At 55.4% G+C, this 13,233-nt stretch overlaps 1 protein-coding gene across 1 annotated transcript in view; it reads left to right on the forward strand.

The window, feature by feature from the left end:
* Window positions 1-2,542: 2,542 nt before the first annotated feature.
* MYOM2 (myomesin 2) overlaps window positions 2,543-13,233 on the forward strand; it is a 54,712-nt gene continuing 44,021 nt past the window's right edge. The window contains exons 1-5 of the mRNA XM_061134428.1: window positions 2,543-2,652; window positions 3,626-3,844; window positions 5,923-6,085; window positions 6,190-6,347; window positions 7,592-7,684. Coding sequence (XP_060990411.1) covers window positions 2,543-2,652; window positions 3,626-3,844; window positions 5,923-6,085; window positions 6,190-6,347; window positions 7,592-7,684 — 743 coding nt within the window. The remainder of the gene's footprint in view (window positions 2,653-3,625; window positions 3,845-5,922; window positions 6,086-6,189; window positions 6,348-7,591; window positions 7,685-13,233) is intronic.

The following is a 13,233-nucleotide window of genomic DNA, read 5'->3' on the forward strand; positions in this document are numbered from 1 at the left end:
CCTCGCATGTAGAGCCCGTGGGGCGCTGGCTCTGAACAGGACCGGGGTCCTGCCGAGGGGGGCTGCCTCTATGCGGTGCTCGCTGCCACACTCTGAAACGCGTCCTGACAGCTTACTCTCTCCTGTCACCTTGGCCATTTTTGGACTCTTCCCTCTGCCAAGAAGGGCAACAGATTTGATGGGTGGTTCAGCAGAGACATGTACACACCAAGATGGGACGGGACACCGGTGCAACAGCAGCTGCGGGACGTCCTGGGCTCCTCTGCTTAGGACTCGTTCCCACGAGTGCAGGGTTGATGGGAGACGGTGTCTCGGAGACAGAACTGGCTCCGAGTGGTGACCCCTGGCCCCCAACACGTGGACTCAGCAGCCCGTTTCCAGAGATGCAATGTGTGCCTTATTAGGGGGAAGCTTTCCTTGGAGATTCGCTCTGAGTCTGGAAAATCCCAGGGATGCAGTTGAGGGCTCTGCAGATATTAAAATGATAAGCACATGCTTTCAGATACCCCGTCCTGCCTACAGAATTAAACTCGACAACAGCAGACACTGGTGTGCCAGGCCCAGACGGCCGCTGTTGTTGGTGTGCGTTCCTCCCTGGGGAGCGTCATGCCAGCGCTGTGTACGTTCAGCCGGAGGTCCGGGTTAGAGACAGGACAAGAGCGCCAAGGCCACGCAGAGGGCTGCAGGTGTTGGAACCTGCGCACTTGACCTCAGCATTGGCGCCTCTTCAGAGCTGGGTGGGATGGAGCGTCTGCGTTGGCATCGGCTCCCTCAGGCGGAACGTTCTGTTGTGTGTTTCCAGTCAGACATACACCACGTGCCACACGCCGGACCCCAGGGATCCGTGGTGGGTGGTTGACTAGCTGGTCTTTAGGAGGGAATCTGGAGATGAGTTAGTGTAGAAAAGTATAAAAGGCCCAGGAAGAGCAGTCTGGTGGCGTCTGGACTGGGTCTTCTGTGTGCTTCTGTATGCTTCTGCGTGCACATAGGTCATTTCTGTTTGCTTCTGGGAAATCAGCACCCTCTCTGGCCACAGGGGCTCTTGCCCATCCTCCCGCAAGGGCGGGAGCTTGGCTAACCCCCAACGACCTTTCTGAGCTCTGCAGTTCTGTGATTCTGGGAGATCACAGTCTAAAGGGACCTGATTGTGAGTCACAGGCGAGGAACAAACCCTGCGTTTGGAAGGCTTCCTAGCCTCCGCTCAGGAGTGTGGGTGGCGGTGCGGAGTGGGGGCCTGCTGCAGGCAGGACCCCGCGCTTGCCCCTCGGCTTTCACCCTGTCCCGTGGGCTGTGCTCTGGGCCAGATCACAGTTTGAACACAGATGATAAGAGTGGGCTGGGGTTTGGGGGGTCCTTGAGCCCCTCTGCCTGGAGGTCAGCAACCACAGGGCCTGGGGGATGCTGTCTGCACCCCTCAGAGAGGCAGGCAGCTGGGAAGCCAACGGGCTACCGACTTGGCGGGCACGTGCAGCACACGCTGCTAACACGCCCCACCTCAGACCCACATGTCCCCGCCGCAGCGGGGCCCCTGTCTCTGGGATCTAATGCTTGATAATCTGAGGAGCTGATCATAGGAATAAAGAGCACGATATAGCTAATGCACTTGAATCATCCCAACCCTGCCCGCTCCAGTCTGTGGGAAAACTGTCCTCCTCAAAACTGGTCCCTGGTGCCAAAAAGGTTGGGGACCACTGCTCTAGCAGACTTCTTGTTTGGGGAGGATTTAGCTGAAACATGCTCACTTTCCTGCACCCCGCAGGCTTTGAGCTGGGCTCCATCCCTAGGCCTGCTCCTCCCACGAAGTGAACTGACAGGTCGCCCATGAGTGGGCCAGGCTGTTGGAGGGGTGGGCCTGGGGGTGTCCTGGAGACACGATCCTTTCTCAAGGCCCCTTCAATCAGGAGTGGCTTCAGCCCCTGCGAGATGCCGAACCCTCCACCCATGGCCGTGGTCTTTGCAGAGTGAAAGCTCTCTTGTTGGGACCCTGAGACCCTGTGTCCTGCCTCGCCTTGCTCCAGGGACGCCCTCACCCGCCCTGCGGCCGCCGTCACCTCCCCACCCAGAGAGGCTCCTCTCAAACGGCGCCTTCTTGGGGACCGCTGGCCGCCGCGCTCCAAGGCTGCTTCCCGGAGGGCTTTGCACCTCCCTCTGCTGTGTCTCCTCCTTGCTTGTGTTCTAAGCGCTTGTGTACTTCTTTGACCTGTGCTTCAATTATTTTTATCCTTATCACTCACATTGCTTTCCATGTTGCCTGAACGAACTAGGTCATCTGTAGACACTGGGTGAGTTTATTAATTAAGTGGAAAGTGTAGCTCAGTCTTCCGATTTTTTTATGGACTCAAACAAGAAGTGCAGTCAGGTGCCGGGGGACCTAATAGGTGTCCAACACTATTTCCTCTTATAGAATCTTCCTTTTGTTCCCTTCTTTTAGCCAGGGTTGAGTTAGTTGGAGCTGATTTCCGTGCAGGCGTTGCAGCAGCCTGGCCGGTGGAAACGCAGGGCCTCAGTTCCGCTGTCGCTCTTCCCCGCAGGAGTCGCCAAGATGTCGCTTGTCGCGGTGCCCTTCTACCAAAAGAGACACAAGCATTTTGACCAGTCCTACCGCAATATCCAAACACGGTACCTTCTGGATGAATACGCAGCGAAAAAGAAGTAAGTCGAAAGTCACTGATGAGGCAGCCGATCTCGAGTGTGAGCTGTGTCTGACCTTGGAGGCTTCCTGAAGCCCAGAGATGAACTGGTTTGGGGGTTCAGGGAGGGCCGTGATCCCCGATGCCCACGTCCAGAGCAGACAGGGAGAGTGGCTGACCCAGCTCCACAGAAAGCTGTCAGGCTACTGCATGACATCCTGGCAGGTCCCAGCAGGTCCTCTTAGATTGGCTCTGAGCCCCGGGTTTAGCTCATGAGACAGGGACCTTCCTTCACACGCCTTCCAGAACTATAATCTAGAAGCTCACCCAGAAGCAAGGACCATGAGAAGGAAATCCGTGGGAGGGAAGGCCGCTGGGACCAAGGTGTGTAGGGGTAAAGTGATGATTGGATGGAAGCTGATCTCAGAGAGGATACCTCTATATTAATGACAAATGTAGCAGAAGGTAGATTGCTCTCTGTCTGATGGGCTGGTGTCAAGCCACAGCAGCATCAGTGAGCTCCTGCGGCGACAATTTAGGAGATGGACACTGAGCGGGGCTCTGGCCTCAGCTCCACGGCCCCTATATTTAGAGCTGCCCATGGCCCTTGTGGTCGGCTGCCATCCCGGGAACAAACAGAGCCAAACATTCGCTGCCCCTCCCCACAGCCTTGGGGAGCTTCAGATCTCTTAAGATAGACATCACTGTGGCCTCAGGCCAGAAGGGCCTGGCGGGCACCTGCTGGCCCCAGAGGGTGGGGTGGGGGTGGCAGGGAGCTGAGTCCGGGGAGAGGGGGCGCCCCTGGGGGTGGGCACGGGTAGACGGGGCGGAGGTCACACATGGGGATTTGTGTGTGTGCGTATGCGAGCTGGTAGGTGTGTACACACATGCGTGCCCGAAGGCGTGGACGCCCATACATTCCAAGGAGAGGCTGGGGGTACGGCAAGAGTGATGCTGTTTGTAACTACACATTTGCGCTTCTCCCCTGCACCAAGGCGCGCTTCTGCCCAGTCGTCTTTGCAGAGATCCATCACTCGGAAGTCGTCCTCGCAGAGGGAGTCCAGCCGGGCAGCGCTGGGAGAGACCACCCTGGGAGAGACCACCCTCGGGGAGACCACTCTGGGGGAGTCCACGCTGGGCAGGACCACCTGCCGGCTGTGTGCCAAGAGGGTGAGCAGCGCGCTGGAAGAAGAGGCGCAGGAGAGGAAGCGCAGGTAAGCCCCCAACCCCCACCGCCACACTCGGCGTCCTGGCCCAGGGACCGGGGGCAGAGCTGGAGAGGCCTGGGAGACGCGGGGGGCTCCTGCTGCAGCAGAAGCCACGAACGGCCGCTTTCGACCCGTCTTGCTCTGCAACCCCATCGTCTCCACTGGTCCCTACAAGGAAGCGACCAGGGTGGCTTTTCTGCAACCTTGGGTTCAGGAGATGGACCCGAGGTCCAGGGTCCAGTGCTGCAGTCCAGGGGACTCACATCTGCTTCCCCGCGACAGAGTTGGACTGGCCTCAGGCCTCTGTCCCCTCCCCGCTAAACACACTTCCCCACCCAGGGAACATGACTGCCACACTTGGAAGCATCGAGACCTAAAGGTGTGAATTGGAGTTTTCAAATTTCCATCAACAACCTCTCGGGCTACTAAAGGCCAGCTGTGAGGCCTGCGCTCAAGCAGGGGACCTTCCAGAGAGGGACCAGGCTGCCAGCCGGCTGTCTGTGGACCCTCGTGTTTCACATTTCTACTGGCTCAGCTCACGGGGGAGAAGCCGCTGGAATGGGGTGGGCAGGCGACTGAGAGCTCTGGGCTTAAAATTATCCCAGATCACAAGAAGCCGGTGGTCAGCTGACTCCAGTCTTCTAAGAACAGAGTGCTTACGCATCTCGAGAATGCTTTGTATCTGCTCTATTTTTCCTCCTCACCTTCTACTTATTTCTAGAAATTTCTCTCTATATCTCTAAAACACTCAAAACCAGAAGGAAAAATGGGATTTAGGTCAACATGTTTCAGTCGGAAAGTTGCACTATGACTAAGGAATCTGTTTAATGAAAATACTATATAGCTGAAAAGATTAGCCTTTATTTTTGAAAATTTGAATTATCTTTAAATGCCTTATGAGAATGCTGTCCTGTAAATTAATTTTATTGTCAAGTAAAGACTTATTTTGTAAAAAAATCAATTCAAAATGTGTACATTAAGAAATTGGGTTTTTATATGTTGGATTATTGCAGAAAGAGTTCTACTCTACTTAAAGTTTTGGCACAGCAAGTGACAAGACCAGAGCCTTATCACTTTATCTTTATTTGAACCATCAGTTATATTAATAACTTGTGGTGATTTTGTCCCATAAATTCCCATTCCTCAGTTTCCTGAGGTGAAATGGATGAGGAAAGTAAACTTGTATTGATTTGAACAGTTAGGGAGTCAGTTACCGTGACTCGTGTGGTTTCAGCAAAAAATGACTTTTGTGACAGTTCTGGCTGTTGGAAGTTTTCCTAAAACATTTGAAGCTTCTCTCTTGCAGTAGCAAATCTGACTCAAGAAGGTATTTTGATTCTCAGTGACTAATTATGATCTTACTGTGTCCCTGGAGCTCAGGGTGAAGTCCATCTGGGCAGGTGCAGTGGAGACAGGGCATGGTTGTGCCAGCCCTCCACGGGCCCAGCACCCACGCTTTGGGCGCTGCTTTTAGGACCTTCACAGGGTTTTACTCTCACAACCCACATGCACATCTCTCACGTGAAAGATCCTGCAAGGTCTTTCCTCCCTTCAAAGTGAACCTGAGTACACCTGGAGGTTTTGGTGAGCTGAGCCAGAATTCATGGAGATTTTGTAGCAATTCCCACTCTGTCCTGGCCATGGAGGGGGATTTGAGGAGTTAGATGAATTCCAGTCCTGGTGATGATTTACTGCTCTTGTTGGCCTGAAGTGTTACTGAAAGCACATATTTATTCCTACTTCCTGTGGCAGATAGGAGTTTAATCTACAGGACAAATCAGTCTTTGGTGAAAGACGAAACTGTGGCTCCATCAGTGTAAGTTAAGCTGTGAGATCTTCATGCGATCTATTTTACTCCGAATTTGCTAGTTCAGAAGGCTTTACCTGGGTCTGAAATTCACTCAGACATGGAAGCCTTGGGGGGAGACAAATGGGTTTTGTGTGACGCCGGGCTCGCCGAACAAGCGAGTCAAGGGGAACAAGCGGAGGGGAGCTCGCGGAACAAGCCGGGTTAGGAGATCCTGGGGAGGCGGGGTCGGGCCCCGCCCGCGGTCAGCGCGCCCCCTTCTCCGCGGCTCGCGCAGGTACCAGTCGATGGTGGCTGCCTACGGCGAGGCCAAGCGGGAGCGCTACCTGAGCGAGCTGGCCCAGCTGGAGGAGGACGTGCACGTGGCCCGCACCCACGCCCGGGACCAGCTGGACAGGCTGGCCCTGCAGCACGCGGGCAGACACGGCCTGCACCACGCGGTAGGCGCGCGCACTGGGGGCGTCCGGGGGCGGTGGGGCGCTTCGGGGCCCCGGGGCACACTGGGGCTCCCCCCGGGGCCCTGACCGTGCCGGACCCCGGACAGGTGGACGACAGGCTGGCCTGGGAGCGGCACTCGTTCGAGGATCGAATAAGCCGGGCGCCGGAGATCCTGGTGCGGCTGCGCTCACACACCGTCTGGGAGCGGATGTCAGTCAAGCTGTGCTTCACGGTGCAGGGGTTCCCCACCCCCGTGGTGCAGTGGTGAGTGGGCGCCCTTCGGGGCGGCCCGGCTGCTTCCCTTTGAAGGCTCCGCAACCTTCGGCTCACCTGGGTGGATGGAGAAGGTCCGAGTGGAGGGAGCTGCACCCACTCAGGGACCAACACACGCAAAACCCACCGGGAAAGGCTGCCGTAAACGTGCCCTGGGGGCCTGGGCAGGCGGTTTCATTTCACTGCACTTGAGCCACTGATTGTCCAGAGGTTTGTTATGTAAAACCCGGGAATTCCCTGGAGGTCCCCTGGTCAGGACTCTGAACTCTCACTGCTGGGGGCCTGGGGCTCCACTCCTAGTTGAGGAACTAAGATCCAGCAAGCAGCACAATGCAGCCAGGAAAATACAATAAAGGAAAATAAAACCAGGTTTCCTGAAATGACCAGTGTTGACACCCACAGTTCTGCTTTTACTCGTGTGAATGGAGACGCTAAACTCCAAGGCCCTGGAGCCCTACAGTAGGGTTCCTCAAGCCTTGAGATACTGACAGATGAAGTCTCTAAGCCCATCGACACTTGGTTTTGATGTGCATTGCTAAAGTTGACATATCTGTCCATTTCCTTCCCACTTGCGCATGCTGGGTCCCTGGGGTCTGTCTGGCCACAGAAGACATTTTGCTCATGTCCCGGGTTGGGTCTCTTGGCAGCAGAGGAGACAAGTGTTGCCTGGCTCCTCTGGCTGCTTGATAGGTGGGCTAAGGAGACTGGGGCTGCCCGCCCTTGGTCTTGGGGAGCCATGGTCCTGTGTCCTGGGGGACCACTGGGTCCAGCCTCATCCTGGTGAGACCAGAGTGGTTGGCTCTCTCCATGTGAGTCCCGGTGACCCTGTGGCTTCCAGAGGCTGTACCAGGGCCTAACCAACCTTGGTTACGTTTTTTCTTGGAATGACGTATCCTGAGTTTCTAGAAAGTTCCAGGGGGTCTTGGCCCATGCTCTGTTGCAGGTTGAGGGTTGCCCAGGCCGTGTAGTGAGAGCCGCCCCCTCTTCAACAGTTGAGGGGGTGCTGGACCTTTCCTGAAACTGCTCCCCCTGACCATCCACCTGAGATGTGAGCGGTGACTCAGGCAGAAGCAGGGCAATGATGCGTGTGTGTGTGCGTGTGCGCGTGTGTGTGTGTGTGCGTGCGTGCGTGTGTGAGTGTGGGGCCAGGCGGGGGCAGGGATGGAAAACGAGCAAGGTCGGGACATGCGCCAAACCTCCACCTGCCTTCACACTCAGGTGCTTCCCTTGTTCAGGTATAAAGACGGCAGCTTGATCTGCCAGGCCGGGGAGCCAGGCAAGTACAGAATCGACAGCAAGTACGGCGTGCACACGCTGGAGATCAACAGGTAAGTGCCGGGATGCCTGCCCAGGTGGTCAGGCCCCCATCATGGGAGCAGAGGCCATGTTCCACATGGTGCTCTGGGAGCTTCTGAGTTAACTATTGGCAGGAGACACAAGCGTCCCTCCGTCTCCCTGGTGGCAGCTGAGGGGTGTGGACCCGAGAGTTCTGCCCAGGCTTCTGCTTTGGGCACAAAGGGAGTAGGTGGTTTAAACAGTTTATCGAAGGACGACGGTGGCCAGTCCAGGTGTGAGGCCACGGGGAAAGCTGGGCCTCACGCCCACCCACCAGCAGGGCTGAATCTTCTCCCAGGTTTGGGCCACAATCCCTAAGCTCCACTCTTCAAGGAAACGTAACTTTTTTTTTTCTCACAACAAATTGGAAACATGTAATAAATACAGGTGGGCTTCCCAGGTGGTGCTGGTGGTAAAGAATCCACCTGCCAATGCAGGAGACCTAACAGACACAGGTTCGATCCCTGGGTTGGGAAGATCCCCTGGAGGAGCGCATGGCAGCCCACTCCAGTGTTCTTGCTGGAGAATCCCACGGACAGAGGAGCCCAGCGGGCTCTAGTCCATGGGGTCGCAAAGTCAGACATGACTGACGCGACTAAGTATGCACACACACACACAGTAAATACAGCTAAGTAAAAGATAATGACATTCACCAGTTTCCAGCGTCTGGGGTCAGTATTCTGGAGCACTTAAGCACTGCTGTTCCTTTTATCCAACACTCACCCTCCATGCGCACTTCAATTTTTTTTTTTTACAAAAAGTGAAATTCTGCTATTCATTTTCTCTCTGCTTTTCTGAATACACAGCTTTTATTTTTTACAAAAAGATCATAACATTATGCAGGTTAATGAGGACAGAGGCTAACAGGTTACAGTTAAGATTAAAGTCTGTGTTGAGTCATGACTTTGATTCTCTGAAGTAAAGCTGAGGCCCCACTGGCACTGTTGGCTGAGAACGTACTGTGTGCCCCACACTGTCCGGGGGCTTGGGATAAAGCCGCCAGAAGCTGGCTTCCTGACTTGGAGGTCTAGCACACGGAGGTGAGCCGTGTGGAAAGGAGAATCAGGCCAGGGTGACGGTGCTGGGCACCCAGATCCAGACGCAGCCCGGCCCTGCGGCGGGTGTGAACTGAAGAGGCAGGTCTTTGGGGAGAAGCCATCTAAGCACCAGGCCTGCAGGCGACGGAAGAGGGACAGGGGCTCCCAGGAGGGGAACTGCCCCCGGGCTGCAGCGATCGGTGGTCGTTGGACAGGAGGGCAGAGACGACCGCCTCCACCCTGAAGCCGTCCTGCTGCGACCGTGGCTGTTGTTAGGCACAAGGGGGAGGGCAGGTCTGACAGGTCCCCGAGAGTCACTGCTGCGAGTGGCAGGAGGGCGGAAGGGCAGCTTGGCTGGAACATAGGGAAGGTGGCGGCACGTGGGCAGGTGGATGGGGGGGCGGGGTTGAGGACAGGTTTCGCGGGTGGAGCAGGAGAGCTTGCGATGGAGTGGGTGCGAAAGGCGAAGCCAGGCAGTCCCCCGTCCACTGGGGTGTGGACGGCTGGGGGACGGTGGGGGGCCAGGCATCCACGTTCCTTCGAGTCCTAGAGTTTCCGGAAATGTCCACAGGCAGTGAACCATGCAGTTTATGAACAGGGAGAGGGGTCAGCCGCTGTTTAGAAGAGTGCTTTAATTTGAGGTGACTTTTCTCACCTGGGGTGCCCTGGGACTGCTTGGGGTGAGCTTGAGGGAGCAACTGCTTCATTTCAAAGCTGTATTTTAGTCATTATTTTGAAAAGAGAAGCAAATTCCCTTTCTCAAGTATGTGTGTGTTAGTTAATCAGTTGTGTCCGACTCTGTGCGACCCCCTGGACTGTAGCCCACCAGGCTCCTCTGTCCATGGGGATTCTCCAGCAAGAATACTGGAGTGGGTGGCCTTTCCCTCCTCCAGGGGATCTTCCCAACCTAGGGACAACACCTGGGTCTCCTGCACTGCAGGTGGATTCTTTATCATCGGAGCGCCTGGGGAAGCGCTTCTCAAGTATGAAAAGGTCCCACTCACCCTCGTGAGGCAGCTTTTCATGGTGTATCGGGAATAAGAGAAGCTTTGAACTAGGGGAACTAAATCAGTGAGGCCCCAGTATACCCAGGCATCCTGATATACTTGGTGTTGGCATCAGCTTGCAAGCAGCCAAGGAACTGGGGACAAGGACATTCCCGAGACTGACGCTTCTCTCAGTGTTCTTACCCATGTGGGGACATTCGTAGCAGCTGAAATGAGCATATTCTCCTGAAGAAGGGCCGGGAGGTCCCACACACGACAGCTGCAGTCAGCTGTTCATTCCAAACTGCTGAGCTGCCATCATCTGATCCGCGCCCCGTAGGTGTGGGAGAATGCGCCCGCGCCTCGCCGCCCCGAGGGAGCCAGCCCCGCCTTCTCTTACCCACTCACATTTGCTCCTATGAATATTTTTTGGCCGCTGCTGCCAGATTCTTGAAGTGCCGAAAAGGAAGCTCTGTCCCCTTCGGTGCTGTTTGAGTTGAAGCTGTAATTGACACGGTTTTACATGCTCGTAAGACTTTCTCTTGGGACTCAAAGTGTGAGTTCTGTTTCTGCAAAGAATTTTCATGCTGCCCTCGTGTTTTGGTAAAGGCACTCAGAACATGCCATCTTGTGTTTCAGGCTGACCCCAATGCGCCCCACTCCTTGTAGGGTGACTCCAGGGCTGGCCTCTTCTCGCGCTTTATTTTTAGACTTTGATATTCAAATTCTACTTTGAGTGAAAATTTAAATCCCATGTCAACACCGCTTAGAGTTTGAGGACATAGGCCCTGATGACCCAGAAGAAATTCATGTCCTGCTTAAACATTTGTCTGCCCCTCTTTTAAAATAGACAAGGGACTTCCCTGGTGGTCCAGTGGCTGAGACCCCACGCTCCCAATGCTGCTAGCCTGGCTTCGACCCCTGGTCAGGAAAATAGATCCCAGGGGCCGCAACTAGGAGTTCGAATGCCACAATCAAAGATCCCGCATGCCGCAGATGAGACCTGGTGCAGCCCAGTCAATGAGTAAATATTCAAGTAAAACCAAACGGACCACGGTGGACTTCCTGGTGATCCAGTGGTTAAGACTTTGCGCTTCCACTGCAGGGGGCACGGCTTTGATCCCTGGCTGTGGAAGTTCCACATGCCACTCGGAATGACCCCCCCCCCAAAAAAATAGATAAGGTTTCTCGCCTGGGGAGGCTTTGGGATGCAAAAGTGCCCCACGGACGTCTGAAACAACTGAGATGGAAGGAACCTGCCTCTGTGTGCCCTGGGATGTCGTCCAGGTAGAAAGGAAGCTTCTCTGCCCCTTCATCACTTGTGTGCGGCTTCTGACAGTCTTGAGTTAAGACTCTGGGCTTCCCCTGGTGCGGCCTTGGGAAGGAGAGAGAGATTGGGGGCCCCTGGCTGTGGTCAGGTGTGTGGGTCTCCAGGTGACCTGTGAACGAAATTTCAAGTGGGGTGCGGTCCCCTCTGAACACTCCGTCCTGTACACCCTGGCCCTGCTGTCTGCCCTTCCACGTGGTGCCACCGCGTATGAGGCTTCCTGCGGCCCACCCCTGCACTGGAGCCAACAAATATATACGGGCACCCCCGCACGCCCGTGTGCTTATTTATCATCTGTATATGTTCCACTGTGTTTCATAGGGGTGAAACGTTTACAGAGACATGTCTAAGAAGAAAGAGATGAAACTAACCAGAGTTCTGCCCTGCCCTGTGTGCCCCCTCGGCAGGCGTGCCTGCCTGGGGCCCGCTGCAGTGAGTCAGCAGGTCTGGGCACTCGTAGGGGGTGTGGGCTTCTGTCCACATCACACAGCCCGTGGAGCCTCTCTGCTGGCTAAGTGTGTGTGAGTGGGCACACACGCCTTCCGTGCACCAGGACCCTGGGTCCCAGGCGCCCTCTCCCCGGCCCGGTCCCTCTTGCTAAGCGCCAAGTGCTGGCGGGTTACATGACCTGCGTCGGCGCTAATGCGTTAGGGAGCTCTGCCCCGGGTCCTAATTCTGTGAATCAACAGAGGAATACCTCAGACTCTGGCAGGAGATGCTGTTGTCCAGGTGGGCTTGGCACCTGGGGCTTGCTTGGAACCTCTTGAGGGTGGGCCAGGGTTTCTCCGAATGTTCTGAAATACGCCCTCCTTCTGTCGGTAAAGACTCTGCCTGCAGTGCAGGAGACCTGGGTTCCATCCCTGGGTTGGGAAGATCCCCTGGAGAAGGGAATGGCAACCCACTTCAGTATCCTTGCCTGGAAAATCTCATGGACAGAGGAGCCTGGTGGGCTACAGTCCATGGGGTCGCAAAGAGTCGGGCACGACTGGGTGACTAACACTTTGGAGACACTGTGTACTTTTTGGTCAAAGAAACTATTTTCCACATGCAATAAAATTAAAGGACTTCTGAAGCACAGGTTTGTCTCTGGGTCACCGGATGCTTGAAGCATCTAAACGTGACACTTGAGTAAGCGTTCTCTGTGGTTTTGTCACTGTGCGTGTGATGCGCACGCTTGGAGAGGCGGCAGAAGGTAGAAAGCTGCAGATTTCAGGATTTTGTGTGTGTTGTTTACCCGGCTTCTTAGAGACTCTGCTTTCTCTCTGTATTGATAGGGTAACAGGACTCTCTTGCCTGGCACTTGAGACTTTTATACAAAATAGCTGATGAAAAATGACCATCGGAGTGTGTGTATGCTAAGTTGCTTTAGTCGTGTCTGACTCTTTGTGACCCCATGGACTGTAGCCACCAGGCTCCTCTGTCCATGGGATTCTCCCGGCAAGAACACTGGAGTGGGTGGCCATGCCCTCCTCCAGGGGATCTTCCTGACCCGGGGATCGAACCTGTATCTCTGGTGTCTCCTGCATTGGCAGGTGGCTTCTTTACCCCTGGCGCCACCTGGAACCCAGCCAGCAGAGAGTCTACGTTTAGTGTAAGTCCTTGCCTCCTCTCGACGCAGTGATGTTTCTGGGGGAAGCTGGTTGGAAGACAGTGCAGATCCAGAAAATAAGCTTCAGCTTCGGTGAAATGGACATGGGGCAAGGAGCCCCTCCCCGGGAAACTGGGGTCTGTGGTGCCCAGGTCACTCTCCTTCCTGGGGCTGAGCACATGTCCTCGTGATTCTCCGGACCCCAAGGCCTCGGGCGGGTCCAGTCCAGGCACCCGCCAGTGGGTGCTTTGGGGTCTGCACAGGGGCCCCCTGGTGGGGAGAGAGATGGGGTGATTCTCCCAGAGGCTGAGGCCATTGGAACTACCCCATGATAAGACAAAACCACGGGCGCAGCAGGTAGGAAAACAGAACCAGAGGGAACACAGGCTCCTCCTCGAGGGTGAAACTCGGGGTTTTAGGAAGGGCCAGTACATATTTTTCCCTGCAAAGCCAAGGCATGGTGTGTGTAATTAATACCTCATTCCGAGGACAAGCTGGCATTGTTCTTAAACAAATCACTCATGGACAAGGGATCCAGGTCACCCCAGCCGCTTTCTAGGAAGGCTGTGCTTGTGTCCAGGGCAGAGCAGGGCGGTCCCAGGGC

The sequence above is a fragment of the Dama dama genome, chromosome 32 (genome assembly GCF_033118175.1).
Source record: "Dama dama isolate Ldn47 chromosome 32, ASM3311817v1, whole genome shotgun sequence".
Classification (NCBI taxonomy): Eukaryota; Metazoa; Chordata; class Mammalia; order Artiodactyla; family Cervidae; genus Dama; species Dama dama.